The sequence below is a fragment of the Saccopteryx bilineata genome, chromosome 4 (genome assembly GCF_036850765.1).
Source record: "Saccopteryx bilineata isolate mSacBil1 chromosome 4, mSacBil1_pri_phased_curated, whole genome shotgun sequence".
Classification (NCBI taxonomy): domain Eukaryota; kingdom Metazoa; phylum Chordata; class Mammalia; order Chiroptera; family Emballonuridae; genus Saccopteryx; species Saccopteryx bilineata.
In genome coordinates, this window is record NC_089493.1 from 115,244,417 (window position 1) to 115,261,077 (window position 16,661).

At 35.5% G+C, this 16,661-nt stretch overlaps 1 protein-coding gene across 1 annotated transcript in view; it reads left to right on the plus strand.

Moving 5' to 3' along the window:
- The window catches only part of MDGA2 (MAM domain containing glycosylphosphatidylinositol anchor 2), a 1,032,115-nt gene that overhangs the window by 754,483 nt on the left and 260,971 nt on the right, over nucleotides 1-16,661 (plus strand). The window contains exon 7 of the mRNA XM_066277806.1: nucleotides 15,903-16,232. Within this exon, the coding sequence (XP_066133903.1) occupies nucleotides 15,903-16,232 (330 nt within the window). The remainder of the gene's footprint in view (nucleotides 1-15,902; nucleotides 16,233-16,661) is intronic.

Sequence of the window (16,661 nt, forward strand, 5' to 3'; positions counted from 1 at the left end):
AATGCTATCAGTCCCTCTAGGAGTACTGCAATGTGCTTGTTAGCATGTTCAAAGTTCTGAGGAGTTCTGCAGAAAAACAAACTTTTAGTCATATAGCCAATCGCCCAACTGTCTTCGCTTTGCTTTCTTAAACATTACACTATTATCCACTTTCTGAAACAGGCTTTGGCAAATACTATTTCAGATCACTGTGCTTAGGTAGCAGTTTTCTTCCTTCTTCCATATTTCCTTAGAGATGATTATCACTTGAGCTGCAAAGCAGGTACACAGGCCCTTCTGCATGAAATTCTGTCTCTATTACAAAGCAGGACTGAGTAACAGGTAACACATTGGATAGCTGATGCCCCTAATCTATGACTTGGACACATAACTAGTTAGTCAGTAGTTGTGATGGAATGAGATCTCATGAGTTTCTTCTGTACAGTAGCATCTTCTTTACATATATCCCTATGTTAATATTTTGTTCATTAAGTATTATTCTGATCCCACAATAAAACTCCTGAATATTAGGTGTGATCAAATCTCTTTGTTCTCTGTCTGATTTCCCATTATGGATCTCAGAACAGAAGACTACCAAAGCAAGAAAAACAGAATTAATATGAACATATCCGACTGAATGGGATCAACTGGAATCCATAGAGTTAATGCTTTGAAATGTCAAATTTAATTAAATTCTACCAAAACTATTGAATACCAACTATAACAAGGAATCTGATTCAGAATTTGGGGACAAGAAAGAAGGCTAAGGCATGGCCTACTCTCCAGGGGTTCACATTCCTATTGAGGAGAAAGACAAGCATCTAATTACAACAAGACAGTTTATGATACCATCTTTTATTATCTCTTCAGTTGCTTTACTGAAGTACTGTGTTTTCAACTGTTTGTTCAATTGGCAGCCAATGGGACTGATGATACTATCAAATACTTTATTGTCTTTAATAGAAAAAAATGAATAGAAAATCAATGTTTATTTATCTGATTGCACTATTAATGATTTCTAGATATTTCCCTCAGCAAGATTTTGTCAGTTTTTTTTTATGTTGATGAAAAGCTAAATGAAATTATAAGAAGTGACATATATAGAGACTTTTAACTGATATATCTATGAGGAATGGTAGACAGTAGTCACTCTGTGTTGGTTTCTTTCTGAAATGGATTCTTAGCAGAAGTTCAAAAGCTGATGCTTGATATACCTTATCTCCAAAGAAATGTTTTCTCATTAAAATTTATAATATTTTAATGTCAATGAATCTAGTGTCCTTTTGTTCTATTTACAAATTTTATTTTATTATAAAAGGTAGAGAATTTGAAAATTAGACTTAAAATTTTATAATTTGAAGTCTGTAGCTACAGGCAACATACAATCTGACAGCCTCGTCTTTGCCTTTATGTGCATTGAGTCTGTATTCCTGGAAGCCATAGCCTAGACATCTACAAAGCTAATGCTCTCTCCTTCAGGTATAAACTGAAGAAGAAATCTAATTTTAAGTAATGGAAGTTTTCTTTGAAATTGTAGACATTTACAGGCAGAGTTCCACTTTTTTCTCTAGGGTAAGGCCAGCAGCAAGCCCTACCTGGTTCTCTGCAGTGCCCTTGTTTTTATACATAGATTTAATTCCATTCCCACAGTGCCTTTGTAAATCTCAAAGTAAAGGCACTTCACCGAGTGCAATTTAGAATGTCCTTGAGAATAACATTTCTAACGTAAGTGTGGGTCAAGTTTGCATTCAGTTTCTCATTATTAAAAAATGAAGGCTATGGATTTTATTGCAATGTTTTCTAAACTGATTATCTGGAACAGAGTCTCTGCATGATGCCAATTCTTTACATGCCTTGCCTAGCTAAACAAGTACGTTTTGAGGTTCATCCATCACAATTTATGATACATTAAGCTAAATCTAATGTTCTCTTAGGCGGGTGTTCGGGGATTTTCAATATTCAGACTAAGAAATTTCATTTGAGGAAAGGGATTTTTTCATAGAATTGCTTTAGTTTTACAGTCTTGTTATGCACTATTGTATCTCTGTTACACTCTGGTACTAATCTCAGATTGATTTTAAGCACGTGAAATCTTACCAGTAGCAGGAAATGACTTTAAATTAACATTGCACAAGATACTATAAATTGTTCACTGAAAAAGAGAGTGTTTAATTATAAACGAAGGAACCTGCTTCCCAGTTGATCAACTTTATTAAACACTTTATATTTCCAAAGCTTTACACTACTGCTAATAAGCTATTTCTCACAATGGGTCTCAGAGGGAGCCTAATACTATCACCTCCTATTTTTTTATTGATTTTAATTTATTGTGTTTTTTTTAATAAATTTTTATTCATGGTAATGGGATGACATTAATAAATCAGGGTACATATATTCAAAGAAAACATGTCTAGGTTATTTTGTCATTAAATTATGTTGCATACCCCTCGCCCAAAGTCAGATTGTCCTCCGCCACCCTCTATCTAGTTCTCTGTGCCCTTCCCCCTCCCCCTAACTCTCTTCCTCCCTCCCTCCCATGTCCTCCCTCCCCTCACCTCTGGTAACCACCACACTCTTGTCCATGTCTCTTAGTCTCGTTTTTATGTTCCACCAATGTATGGAATCATGTAGTTCTTGTTTTTTTCTGATTTACTTATTTCACTCTGTATAATGTTATCAAGATCCCACCATTTTGCTGTAAATGATCTGATGTCATCATTTCTTATGGCTGAGTAGTATTCCATAGTGTATATGTGCCACATCTTCTTTATCCAGTCTTCTATTGAAGGGCTTTTTGGTTGTTTCCATGTCTTGGCCACTGTGAACAGTGCTGCAATGAACATGGGGCTACATGTGTCTTTACGTATCAATGTTTCTGAGTTTTTGGGGTATATACCCAGTAGAGGTATTGCTGGGTCATAAGGTAGTTCTATTTTCAGTTTTTTGAGGAACCACCATACTTTCCTCCATAATGCTTGTACTACTTTACAGTCCCACCAACAGTGAATGAGGGTTCCTTTTTCTCCACAGCCTCTCCAACATTTGCTATTATCCGTCTTGTTGATAATAACTAATCTAACAGGGGTGAGGTGGTATCTCATTGTAGTTTTGATTTGCATTTCTCTAATAACTAATGAAGCTGAGCACCTTTTCATATATCTGTTGGCCATTTGTATTTCTTCCTGGGAGAAGTGTCTGTTCATGTCCTCTTCCCATTTTTTTATTGGATTGTTTGTTTGTTGTTGAGTTTTATGAGTTCTTTGTGAATTTTAGATATTAGGCCCTTATCTGAGCTGTCGTTTGAAAATATCAGTTCCCATTTAGTTGGCTGTCTGTTTATTTTGATATCAGTTTCTCTTGCTGAGCAAAAACTTTTAATTCTGATGTAGTCCCATTCATTTATCTTTGCCTTCACTTCTCTTGCCATTGGAGTCAAGTTCATAAAATGTTCTTTAAAACCCAGGTCCATGAGTTTAGTACCTATGTCTTCTTCTATGTACTTTATTGTTTCAGGTCTTATATTTAGGTCTTTGATCCATTTTGAATTAATTTTAGTACACGGGGACAGGCTGTAGTCGAGTGTCATTCTTTTGTATGTGGCTTTCCAGTTTTCCCAACACCATTTGTTGAAGAGGCTTTCTTTTCTCCATTGTGTGTTGTTGGCCCCTTTATCAAAGATTATTTGACCATATATATGTGGTTTATTTCTGGGCTTTCTATTCTGTTCCATTGGTCTGAGTGTCTATTTTTCTGCCAATACCATGCTGTTTTGATTATCGTGGCCCTATAATATAGTTTGAAGTCAGGTATTGTAATACCCCCAGCTTCATTCTTTTTCCTTAGGATTGTTTTGGCTATTCGGGGTTTCTTATAGTTCCATATAAATCTGATGATTTTTTGTTCCATTTCTTTAAAAAATCTCATAGGGATTTTGATGGGAATTGCATTAAATTTGTATATTGCTTTGGGTAATATGGCCATTTTGATTATATTTATTCTTCCTATCCAAGAACAAGGAATATTTTTCCATCTCATTGTATCTTTTTCGATTTCCCTTAACAATGCTTTGTAATTTTCATTATATAGGTCCTTTACGTTCTTTGTTATGTTTATTCCTAGGTATTTTATTTTTTTTGTCGCAATCGTGAAGGGGATTATTTTTTTGAGTTCGTTTTCTAATATTTCATTGTTGGCATATAGAAAGGCTATGGACTTTTGTATGTTAATTTTGTATCCTGCGACCTTACTGTATTGGTTTATTGTTTCTAATAATCTTTTTGTGGAGTCCTTCGGGTTTTCGATGTATAGGATCATATCATCAGCAAAAAGTGATAGCTTTACTTCTTCTTTTCTGATATGGATGCCTTTTATTTCTTTGTCTTGTCTGATTGCTCTGGCCAGAACTTCTAGCACCACGTTGAATAAGAGTGGAGAGAGTGGACAACCCTGTCTTGTTCCTGATTTAAGGTAGAAAGTCCTCAGTTTTATGCCGTTTAATAGGATGTTGGCTGATGGTTTATCATATATGGCCTCTATCATGTTGAGATATTTTCCTTCTATACCCATTTTGTTGAGAGTCTTAAACATAAAATTGTGTTGTATTTTATCAAAAGCCTTTTCTGCATCTATTGATAAGATCATGTGGTTTTTGTTCTTTGTTTTGTTGATATGGTGTATTACGTTAATCGTTTTGCGTATGTTGAACCATCCTTGAGATTCTGGGATGAATCCCACTTGATCATGATGTATTATTTTTTTAATATGTTGTTGTATTCGGTTTGCCAGTATTTTGTTTAGTATTTTAGCATCTGTATTCATTAGAGATATTGGTCTGTAGTTTTCTTTCTTTGTGCCATCCTTGCCAGGTTTTGGTATGAGGGTTATGTTGGCCTCATAAAATGTGTTTGGAAGTATTGCTTCTTCTTCAATTTTTTGGAAGACTTTGAGTAGAATAGGAACCAAGTCTTCTTTGAATGTTTGATAGAATTCACTAGTATAACCGTCTGGGCCTGGACTTTTATTTTTGGGGAGGTTTTTAATAGTTTTTCTATTTCCTCCCTGCTGATTGGTCTGTTTAGGCTTTCTGCTTCTTCATGACTCAGTCTAGAAAGGTTGTATTGTTCTAGGAATTTATCCATTTCTTCTAGATTGTTGTATTTGGTGGCATATAATTTTTCATAGTATTCTACAATAATTCTTTGTATATCTATGATGTCTGTGGTGATCTCTCCTCTTTCATTTTGGATTTTATTTATTTGAGTCCTGTGCCTTTTTTCCTTGGTGAGTCTTGCCAAAGGTTTGTCAATTTTGTTGATCTTTTCAAAGAACTAGCTCCTTGTTTTATTGATTTTTTCTATAGTTTTTCTGTTCTCTAATTCATTTATTTCTGCTCTGATTTTTATTATCTCCTTTCTTCGGCTGGTTTTGGGTTGTCTTTGTTCTTCTTTTTCTAGTTCCTTAAGGTGTGAAGTTAAGTGGTTTACTTCGGCTCTCTCTTGTTTGTTCATATATGCCTGAAGTGATATGAACTTTCCTCTTATTACTGCTTTTGCTGCATCCCAGAGATTCTGATATGTCGTATTTTCATTTTCATTTGTCTAATTTATTGTGTTTACATAGATTCAGGTGTCCCACTGAATACATTCCCCCCACCCCTGAGTTCCCCTCAACATCCTCCTTGCCCCCATCCCATTACCACCCTCCACCCTTTCCTGCAGGATTTACTTTCCTGCTCTCTATAATGCTGTGTTATGTATATATAATTTCCCTTATCTGATCCTATCCCCTCATCCCCTTTCCCTCTGTCTGCTTTCCCTTTGGTCCACTTCATCCTGCCTCTGCTCTATTCCATTACTCAGTTCACATAATTCATTGGATTCCTCAAATGAACAAGATCATATGATATTTTTCTTCTTCTGCCAGGCTTATTTCACTTAACGTAATAGTTTCAAGGTCCATCCATATTGTCACAAAAGGTAAAATAGCCTTCTTTTTCAAGTTGTATAGTATTCCATTGTGTATATATTCCACTGCTTTTTAATCCACTCATCCACTGATGGACACATGGGCTATTTCCATATCTTCACTAATGTGAACCGTGCGGGTGAATTTTTTCTTTTGAATCAGTGATTTGGTTTTCTTAGGATATATTCCTAAATGTGGGATGGCTGGGTCAAAATGTAGTTCCATTTTAAATTTTCTTATAAATCTCCAAACTGTTTTCCATAGTGGCTGCACCAGTCTACATTCGCACCAGCAGTGCAGGAGGGTTCCCTTTTCTCTACATCCTCGCCAGCTCTAATTATGTGTTGTTTTGTTGATGAGCGCCATTCTGACTGGTGTGAGGTAATATCTCATTGTGTGGTTTTAATTTGCATTTCTCTGGTGATTAGTGATGTTGAGCATTTTTTTATCTGCCTATTGGCCATCTGTATGTCCTCTTTGGAGAAGTGTCAATTCATTTCTTTTGCCCATTTTTTGATTGAATTATTTATCTTCCTTTTGTTCAGTTTTACAAGGTCTTTGTAAATTTTGATTGTTAACCCTTTATCAGATGTATTGTCGAATATGTTCACCCACTGTGTGGTTTGCCTTTTTCTTTTTTTGTTCATATTGTCTTTAGCTGTGCAAAAGCTTTTTAGTTTGATATAGTCCCATTTGTTTATCTTATCCTTTATTTTACTTGCCCTTGGAGATAAATCAGCAAATATATTGCTGTGAGACATGTCAGAGAGCTTACTGCCTATGTTTTCTTCTAAGATGCTTATGGTATCATGACTTACATTTTAGTCTTTTATCCATTTTGAGTTTATTTTTGTGAATGGTGTAAGTTGGTGATCTAGCTTCATTTTTTTGCAGGTAGCTGTCCAATTATCCCCAACACCTTTGTTAGACTATCTTTACTTCATCGTATGCTCTTACCTCCTTTGTCAAATATCAATCATCCATAAAGTTGTGGGTTTATTTATGGGTTCTCTGTTTTTTTCCATTGACCTATATTCTTGTTCTTATGCCAGTACCAAGCTGTTTTGAGTACAATGGTCTTGTAGTATAACTTGATATCAGGAAGTGTGATACTACCCAGTTTATTTTTCTTTTTCAAGATTGCTCAGGCTATTCGTATTCATTTTTGTTTCTATATAAATTTTTGGAATATTTGTTCTATATTTTGAAGTATGTCATTGGTATTTTTTTTTATTTTTTTAAATTTATTCACTTTACAGAGGAGAGGGAGAGACATAGAGAGAGAGGAGAGACAGAAAGAGAGGAGGGGGGATTAGCTGGAAGCATCAACTCCCATATGTGCCTTGACCAGGCAAGCCCAGGGTTTCGAACCGGCGACCTCAGCATTTCCAGGTCGACGCTTTATCCACTGTGCCACCAGAGGTCAGGCTGTCATTGGTATTTTAATAAGAATTCCATTGAGTTTATAAATTGCTTTGGGTAATATAGACATTTTAATGATGTTTATTCTTCCTATCCATGAATATGGTATATGCTTCCACTTGTTTGTATCTTCCTTGATTTCTTTTATCAATGTTTTATAATTTTCTGAGTACAAGTCTTTAACACTCTTGGTTAAATTTATTCCTAGGTACTTTATTTATTTATTTATTTATTTATTTATTTATTTATTTATTGCTATAGTGAAGGGGATTGTTTTCTTTCTCTTTCAGACAGTTCATTGTTGGTGTATAAAAATACCTCTAATTTCTGAATATTAATTTTATATCCTGCCACCTTGCTGAGTTTATTTATCAGGTCCAGTAGTTTTTTTGAAACTTTAGGGTTTTCTATTGTATATATAATATCATATCATCTGCAAATAATAATAGTTTTATTCCTTTTCCAATTTGGATGTCTTTTATTTCTTCTTCTTGTCTGATTGCTGTAGCTAGGAGTTCCAGCACTATGTTGAATAAGAGTGGTGAAAGGGGGCATCCCTGCCTTGTTACTGATATTAAAGGGATTGCTATTAATTTTTGCCCATTGAGTATGATGTTGGCTGTGGGTTTGTCATAGATGGCCTTTATCATGTTGAGGTATGTTCCCTGTATTCCCACTTTGCTGAGAGTTTTGATCATGAATGGGTGCTGGATTTTATCAAATGCTTTTTCTGCATCTATCAATATTATGTAATTTTTATTCTTCCTTTTGTTTATATGATGAATCACATTGATTAATTTGTGAATATTGTACCAGCCTTGTCTCCCCAGAATAAACCCCACTTGCTCATATGTTGCTGGATCTGATTTGGTAATATTTTGTTGAGAATTTTAGCATCTAAATTTATCAGGGATATTGGCCTATAGTTTTCTTTCTTTGTGTTGTCTCTGCCTGATTTTGGAATCAGAATTATACTCATCTCATAAATGGAGCTAGGAAGTCACCCTCTTTTGAATTATTTGAAATAGCCTGAGATGGATAGGAGTTAGTTCTTCTTTGAATATTTGGTAGAATTCACCTGTGAAGCCATCTGGCCCAGGGCTTTTGTTTGTTGGGAGTTTTTTCATAACTGTTTTTATCTCATTTGTTGTAATTGGTCTGTTTAGGTTTTCTGATTCTTCTAGATTGATTTTTGAAATAGTGTATGTTTCAAGGAATCTGTCTATTTCACCTAGCTTGTCTCATATTTTGGCACACAATTCTTCATACTATTTTTTTTACAATCCTTTGTATTTCTGTTGTGTCACTTGTTACTTCTCCATTCTTATTTCTAATTTAATTTATTTGAGTCCTCTCTCTTTTTTTCTTGGTGAATCTGGTTAAAGGTTCATCATCTTGTTTAACTTTTCAAGGAACAAGCTCTTGGTTTCATTGATCCCTTGTATTTTTTTTTTAGCCTCTATGTAATTTATTTTCACTCTGATCTTGATTATTTCCCTTCTTCAACTTCCTCTGGCTTTACTTGCTGTTTTTTTTTCTAGTTATTTTAGATGCAGGGTTAAGTTGTTTATTTGAGCTTTCTCTTGATTCTTAAGGTATGCTTGTAATACCATTAACTTCTCTCTCAGTACTGCTTTTGCTGTGTCCCATAAATTTTGAATTGTATATTTATTTTCATTTGTTTCAAGGAAACTTTTTATTTCTGTCTTGATCTCATCATTAACCCATTCATTATTTAATAAAATGTTATTTAGTTTTCTAGTGTTTTAGTGTTTTTTAGTTTTTCTATTATAGTTGACTTCTAGTTACATGCAATTGTGATCCAAGAAGATGCTTGATATGATTTTAATCTTCTTAAATTTACTGAGATTCATTTTGTGTCCTCAAATGTGGTCTATCCTAGATAATGTACCATGAGCACTTGAAAAGAATGTATAGTCTGTTGCTTTAGGGGGAAAGGTTCTGAAGATATCTATTAAATCCAGTTGGTTTAGTGTGTCCTTTAAGTCTACTGTTTCTTTGTTAATTTTTTTTCTTGAGGATCTATCCAGTGATGTTAGTGGAATATTAAAATCTCCTACTATTATAGTATTGCTGTTGATCTCATCCTTTATGTCCATCAAAATCTGCTTTATATATTTAGGTGCTCCTATATTAGGCACATAAATATTTATAATGATTATATCTTCCTGTTGGATTGCTCCCTCTATCATTATGTAGTGATTTTCTTTATCCCTTACTATAGCCTTAGTTTTAAAGTCCATTTTGTCAGATATAAGTATTGTTACACCAGCTTTTTTTTTATTTCCATTTGCATGAAATACTTTTTTTCATCACTTTTTTTTAGTCTATGTGTGTCTTTTGTTTTGAGGTGTGTTTCTTGTTAACAACATATGGAATGGTCCTATTTTTTTTATCCACGCATCTACATCTACCCTATGTCTTTTGACTGGAGCATTTAATCCATTTATTTACATTTAAGGTTATTATTGATATGTATTGTTTATTATCATTTTATTCTTTAAATATACATTCCTCTTTTACTAGCCCCCCTCCTCCTGTTCTGTTTACAACAGGCTTTTTAACATTTCTTGCATCATTGGTTTGTTTGTAATGAAGTCCTTGAGGGTTTTTTTTCTGGGAAACTTTTTATTTCTCCTTCAAGTTTAAATGATAGCTTTGCTGGATAAGGAAGATTTGGTTGTAGGCTGTTGTTTTGCATTACTTTGAATATTTCTTACCATTCCCTTCTGGCCTTAAGTGTTTCTGTTGAAAAGTCGGATGTCATCTTTTTGGTGACTCTTTTGTAGGATTGTAGGATAGACTGCTTTTCTCTTGCAGCTTTTAGTATTCTTTTTTTATCTTTTATCTTTGGTATTTTAATTATGATGTGTCTTGGTGTAGATCTCTTTGAGTTCCCCTTTAATGGGATTCTCTGTGCTTCTTAAACTTATGTGACTTTTTTCTACATCAATTTAGGGAAGTTTTCAGCCATAATTTTTTCAATCAGGTTCTTTATTCCTTGTTCTTTCTCTTCTTCAGGAACCCCTATTATGTAGATGTTGCTTTTCTTCATGTTGTCACAGAGCTCTCTTAGAGTTTCCTCAGACTTTATGATCCTCCTTTTTTTTTTGCTGTTCTGTTTCAGTGCTTTCACTTGTCTTGTCCTCTAAATTGTTGTTTCAGTCCTCTGCTTCATCTAGCCTGCTTTTAATTCCTTCTAGTGTAGTCTTCATTTCTGATTTTCTTTGTCATTTCTGTTTGATTCTTTTTTATGATTTCAATGTCCTTTTTGATGCCTGCTCTCTCTTTGTTTAGGTGCTCATTATATCCATCTATTTTTGCTCTAAGATCCTTGAGCATCCTAACAATCATTATTCTAAACTCTGCATCCGGTATCTTGCTTATTTCCATCTCATTCAGTTTTATTTTGGGGGATTTCTCTTATTGATTCACTTGAATTACATTTCTCTGTGTTCCCATTTTGTCTCTGTATAGACTGCTCCTTTAAATCTGTTGTTTGTGTAGCTAACTAAGGATAGGGCTGGTGTTGTCTGCCTCCAGCTTTCAGTAGTGTTGTTTCTAGATATTCTTGGGTTGGGTTCAGCTATTTGTAATCTGCTGTGGGCTACTTATCTGCTGCTACTACTCTTTTTGCTGTTTGTGACAGCATTTTCTATGCCTTAGCTGGGTCAAGTGTGAGGAGCCTTTTCTTAGGATACCACTCTAACTAGGGTTATTAGGTCCTGGGCTGATGCCCTTCATATCTTTCTGCTGGATGTACCAGCTCTGGAACTCCCTGGTGGGAACATGGTGCAGACCAGTGGGGGTCACTGCTTTTGACTGGCCCTTAGCAACCTTCTTGTAGCTACAGGCAATCCAGAATTTATGGCTGCCTCAGCTGTGCCCTGATGCCATTGTAAATACCAGCTGCAGTCCTAGGCTGGCTTTTATCTACCCTTGGCCAGTGTGTGTGACCTCTCTATTCCTGAAGTGTAGTCTTTCCACCATCCACCTGCTGCCTCCGCCTCCTTGGGTACTCTGCTACCTGCACAGCTAGATGCACTGGCTTGTGGGTGGGAGCTCGGTCTGCTCTATGGGTGCTGGGGACTCCTTGCCTCTCTGGGCTCCGCCCCCCATGGGCATTCTGGTTGGCTCTCTGGGCTTTGCCTTCCATGGGCATGAGGGATGCCTCTTTGGTCTCTGCCCCCCCCCTTTTCAGGCTGCTGGGCTCTGCCCCCCATGGGCATGCGGGCTGCCTCTCCAGACTATTCCCTCGTATGCCTCTTGGGCAATGTGCTAGCAGTTGCCACTGCATCCAGGTCCCCCCACCCTTTGAAGGGTACTCAGCTGGTTGGGGGTGCCATATAGCCCAGATTTTAGCACTTAAAACCTGTGTGCCTGAAGCACCCCTTTTTCTAAGTGTCTCTCTGTACTGACTGGAGGAGGAGAGCTTCTGGTGGGTGAGTAATTGCTTCCCTTTGCTAGCTTGATTCTTCCACAAAAATGGCGACTTTAGGTTTGGGGAGTGACCCCGTACAGGTGTCAGGGTGGTTGTCCCCCACAGTCTCTTCCTGTGTCCCCGAGACTACACTCTCCTCTCAAAACTCCAGTTCTCTCAGTGCTCCCCACTCCGAGAGCCCCAGCTAAGTGGCTGTGAATGAGGTTTTCTGCCCAGTCCCTTTAAAATGGAACCTGGGTCTGAGAGTCTGTCTCCCTCTTGCAAACAGTAACCTAGTTCTTCTTTCAGTTAAATACTGTCCGTATGCCTCCTCTAGTCTCTGGGGCTCCAGGCTGAGGTTTCAGTCCTTGGGCTGAGGACCTACAACTCTCCAGGAAACCTACCTCATAGTGCAAGTCCCTCCAGGCTGCCTCTCACTCTTGGGAGTGGGGCTGCCCTTTCCACGTCTCTGCCCTTCCTACCAGCTCAGTGTGGTTTCTTCAGTGATGCTTGGTTATAGATTTCTTAGTTTAGTCCAAAGTTGGTTTTTCAAGATGATTGCTCCTGAGTTAAGTTGTAATCCACTTTAGTTCTGGGAGGTGGGAGTTGTAACATACACCTACCCCATCACCATTTTCCCTCCCTTCTTCTCTTATTTTTATAATTGTTGCACATGTCCCATAAAAATTAGAGTGCCAATATTGGACCACATAGAAATGGAAAACTAGTATTAGATTTCAAGTTCTTTATATACCTGTGCCTAGCTTACATAGCTATGCTCTTAGTTTTCTGAGGAGTCAAAGTAAATTAGAAAATCAAATAAATTTAAATGTCCTCTATTTCTATAGCTAGGTACACAGGGGCACACTTCTTTTTTTTTTCCTAGAACATTTCTGTTCTGTAGGAAAAACCAGGTATTTTATTATATGATAACATAAAACAAAATGGAAGAGATAGCTGTTCAGTCAAATGATTCATGTTAATTATTCATGTTTAAATTATTCATGTTAAAGTTATTCTTAACTTTAGCTCACTTTCAAGACTCACTTGTCCTTATCCTTTTTAGAATCTGCCATTTGAAAGATTAATATGTATGACTTTGACCAAACTGTAAAGTTGTTTGATACCAAAATCAACAAATTAGTTTATTGTTAAAAGTTCACTTGCTTATATTGCTTTCTATTAAAAATATAATTATAACCCTGGCTGGATAGCTCGGTTGTTGGGAGCACTGTCCGGATACACAAAGGTTGCAGTTCGATCCCCAGCCAGGGCACATACAGGAAAGATTGATGTTTCTATCTGTCTATCTTTTAATTTTATTTACTGATGATTAGAATTGTAATCTTTACTGTTTTTTATTTTGAATTTTCAGTTATTTTCCATGAATAAAACAATCCATAACACAAAATGATATAGATATTATTTTTACATTTTTTATCAGTAGCTTTGAATTAATATTAGTTAACAAATTAGTTAAAACATAATTTGTCTGATAAGTTTGAAGTTGTCTCAATATCAGTATTACTGTAATGTATCACTATGCAGAATACAGAGCTAGAAAACATAACTGCTTAGTAAATCGATATTAATCACTGACTGAAACATCAATAATTTTTGTTGTGTAGGCATATAACAACCAACACATAACTTTGGAATTAAATTTATTCTAAATGTGCCCTCTTATATAACTATTGTTGAATTAATATACAAGTATTTTTAAACTTTAAGAATTATGAATTGTTTTCAAAGAAAAAAATATTTTGTGCTTTAATACTTCAATTACATTTGATTTATATATACCAAATGTTACCTACTAAGTGTAGTAGCCAGATACAGGTATTTTCAGCATTTGTCTTTTTACTAAAACTCACATTTTGGTGCCTGTTAAAATATAAATGTGACTGTAGGTAACATAATGCCATAATTTCTTCAAGTTTTATCATAGAGTCACATACTGATAAATATATAGTTAAGAACAACTAAGGTTCATAAAATCCAGTTTATTTTGGAGACAAGCAATAGAAGAATGTGGTTTAAATATTTGTCTTATGATGTTTTTATTAAGATTGAAACTTAAAGCATTTTCTAAACAATATTTTGGAGGATCATTCTCTGAGATTGAGACTTTTCAAGCTTATAAATTTCACATCTATGTAGTGGGTCGTTTTTCTTGACATAAGTATTATAAGTGTTAGGCGGATATATTGGACTGTAATCTGTGAATACACAATTTGAAACATCTTAGGGTCAAAGTCCTATCTATTTTGTTCATCTCAAGTAATAAAGGTCTTGCTTTGGGGTCTAATCCTGAACAGGAGCCCTCTACATATTTCTTGAATAAAAATAAATAAATAAATGTTTTTGATGTTTGTTTATTTCTCCTCACTAAGATGCAAACAAGAAAGCAGATAAAATCCTTGGGGCTCCAAAGTAAAGAAAGTTAAAAGCAAAAATTTTTAATATTTAAAAAAAATGTATTCATCTCTAGTGCATTCTTACATAGTTTAATAGAGTTTCTTGGTATTTCTGGGCCGTTATTGGACCAACTGAGGAAAATCAGGTTCAATTTAAGAAAAGTTACCCAAAGTGCAGTTAGAAGGCCTCCAGTATATGCAGGTTCCCTAAATTCACATATTTTGTGCTATTGTCATTATATATTTAGCTTTATTTGTAAAAGTGAATGAACAATTTTTATTCTGATAATTGTTTTACTGCATATGCTTCATATCAAAATATTAAAATAATGATTTTAAGAGAGAGGAAAATGAGTAGTTTGTTAGACAAGAAGAAGTATGTATAAGGAATCATTGCCATGACAAGGAGTAAACTCTATTCCGTATTGAGTCCCATGGTATAATTCCAAATTCAGAACTGGCGCCCTAGGGAAGCCAATAGAAGCTCCCCTGAAAGCCTTTGGTTGGCATCACTCCTGCCCCTTCACTCCTGCCCCAGGCTGTGGAACAGCACTGAAGTTAGCCCCAGACAACAGTGCGGTTAGGAAACATGGCAAGTTTTCCAAGCCACCTGCTAAGAGGTTTTTTGGTCACATGCACAAGAGAGCCCAGCACAAAGTTTCAACAAGAAATATCTATGTAGGGTGGCAGAGAGAAGTGACAGCAATGTTTTGAAAAAGAAATTATTTTTAAACTTAGGTTTTTTAATATATGAAAATGCATCGTGACCTTAACTGACTCAATTCTTGCAAACTGGTTTTGGTCAGCATGTTGATTCCAAGGTTTATTCAATCTTGAAAATTTTTCTTTAGTATGAAATTTGTACAATATTCGAGTTATTTAAGAAGTGCCATCATTGTGGAATGATATATGTCAGGAATTGAGTTTATTATGTTATTATTCTTAATTTTATTTCATAATGATTTTATATCAACAGGATATATTATTCAAAATTAAATAGCAACAATGTTTAAGTATCATATATATTTAAAGCATTTTTTTTGTATTTTTTGAAAGTGAGAAGTGGGGGTGGGGGTGGCAGACACACTCGCACATGCGCCCGACTGGGATCCACCTGGCATGCCCACCAGGGGGTGACGCTCAGCCCATCTGGGGCATTGCTTCGCTGCAACCAGAGCCATTCTAGCTCTCCAGGTGGAGGCCATGAAGCCATCCTCAGCGACCGAAGCCAACCTTTTGCTCCAGTGGAGCTTTGGCTGCAGGAGGAGAAGTGAGAGACAGAGAGAAAGGAGAGGAGGAAGGGTAGAGAAGCAGATGGGTGCTTCTCCTGTGTGCCCTGGCCGGGAATCCAACCCCAGACTTCCACACACTGGGCCAACGCTTTACTGCTGAGCCAACCGGCCAGAGCCTATAGCATTTTTTATATCACTGAAAAATATAATCCAAATGATTAAAATTAATGATTTGAGTCTCTCAAGACTTAGGTCTTTAGATCATGTCAAGATTACCTAAATAAGATTTATTGATATGCACACTACTTGGAAATAATCAAGAAACATATTTACATTTTATTTTACTTTGTTTTACTTTATTTCAGCCTAGAGATAATTACCTACAGTGAATAAAATCCCTAACATTATAAAGTAACACTAATTACTTATGGAATTTTTATGTTTTAGCATTAAAAAAAGGACGATTTTGGATCACACCAGATCCTTATCACAAAGATGACAACATCCAGATTGGGCGTGAGGTGAAAATATCTTGTCAAGTTGAAGCTGTTCCTTCTGAGGAGTTAACATTTAGTTGGTTTAAAAATGGTCGTCCATTACGAAGCTCTGAGCGGATGGTTATTACACAGACTGATCCAGATGTCTCTCCAGGAACAACAAACTTGGACATCATTGATTTAAAATTCACGGATTTTGGGACATACACATGTGTAGCATCCCTGAAGGGAGGAGGAATATCTGATATCAGTATTGATGTTAATATATCCAGCAGCACAGGTAAGCATATTTATGATTCAAAAGATGTTTATGGGAGAATAATTTTTTTAACATTTAGCAGATGTATTAGTCGTCAGTTAACCTAAGAACGTTCTTATTTTTTAAAAGTTTCTTAAAACCAGATTTTAACCCTCTGAATACCCAATAAATATCATGGTAAGAGACATTGTTAGTTCTATTTTGATTTAGATTTACATGAAGTTTTACAGAAATAGTGCAAATAAAATTAATAGCATTTGTTTGATGGATGTAGTCTTCTAAGTTAAATAGTACCCACTTACTTGTTTTATTTTATTAACTAGAATCCTTTTTTACATCCTAGAATTATATTAATGAAATTAAACAAGTGATGTCTAAAAAGTTAAGAAAATTATCATAAATTTTAAACTAACAGAAACTGTTTAGTCCTAAGAAAAATATTGAGAGAAA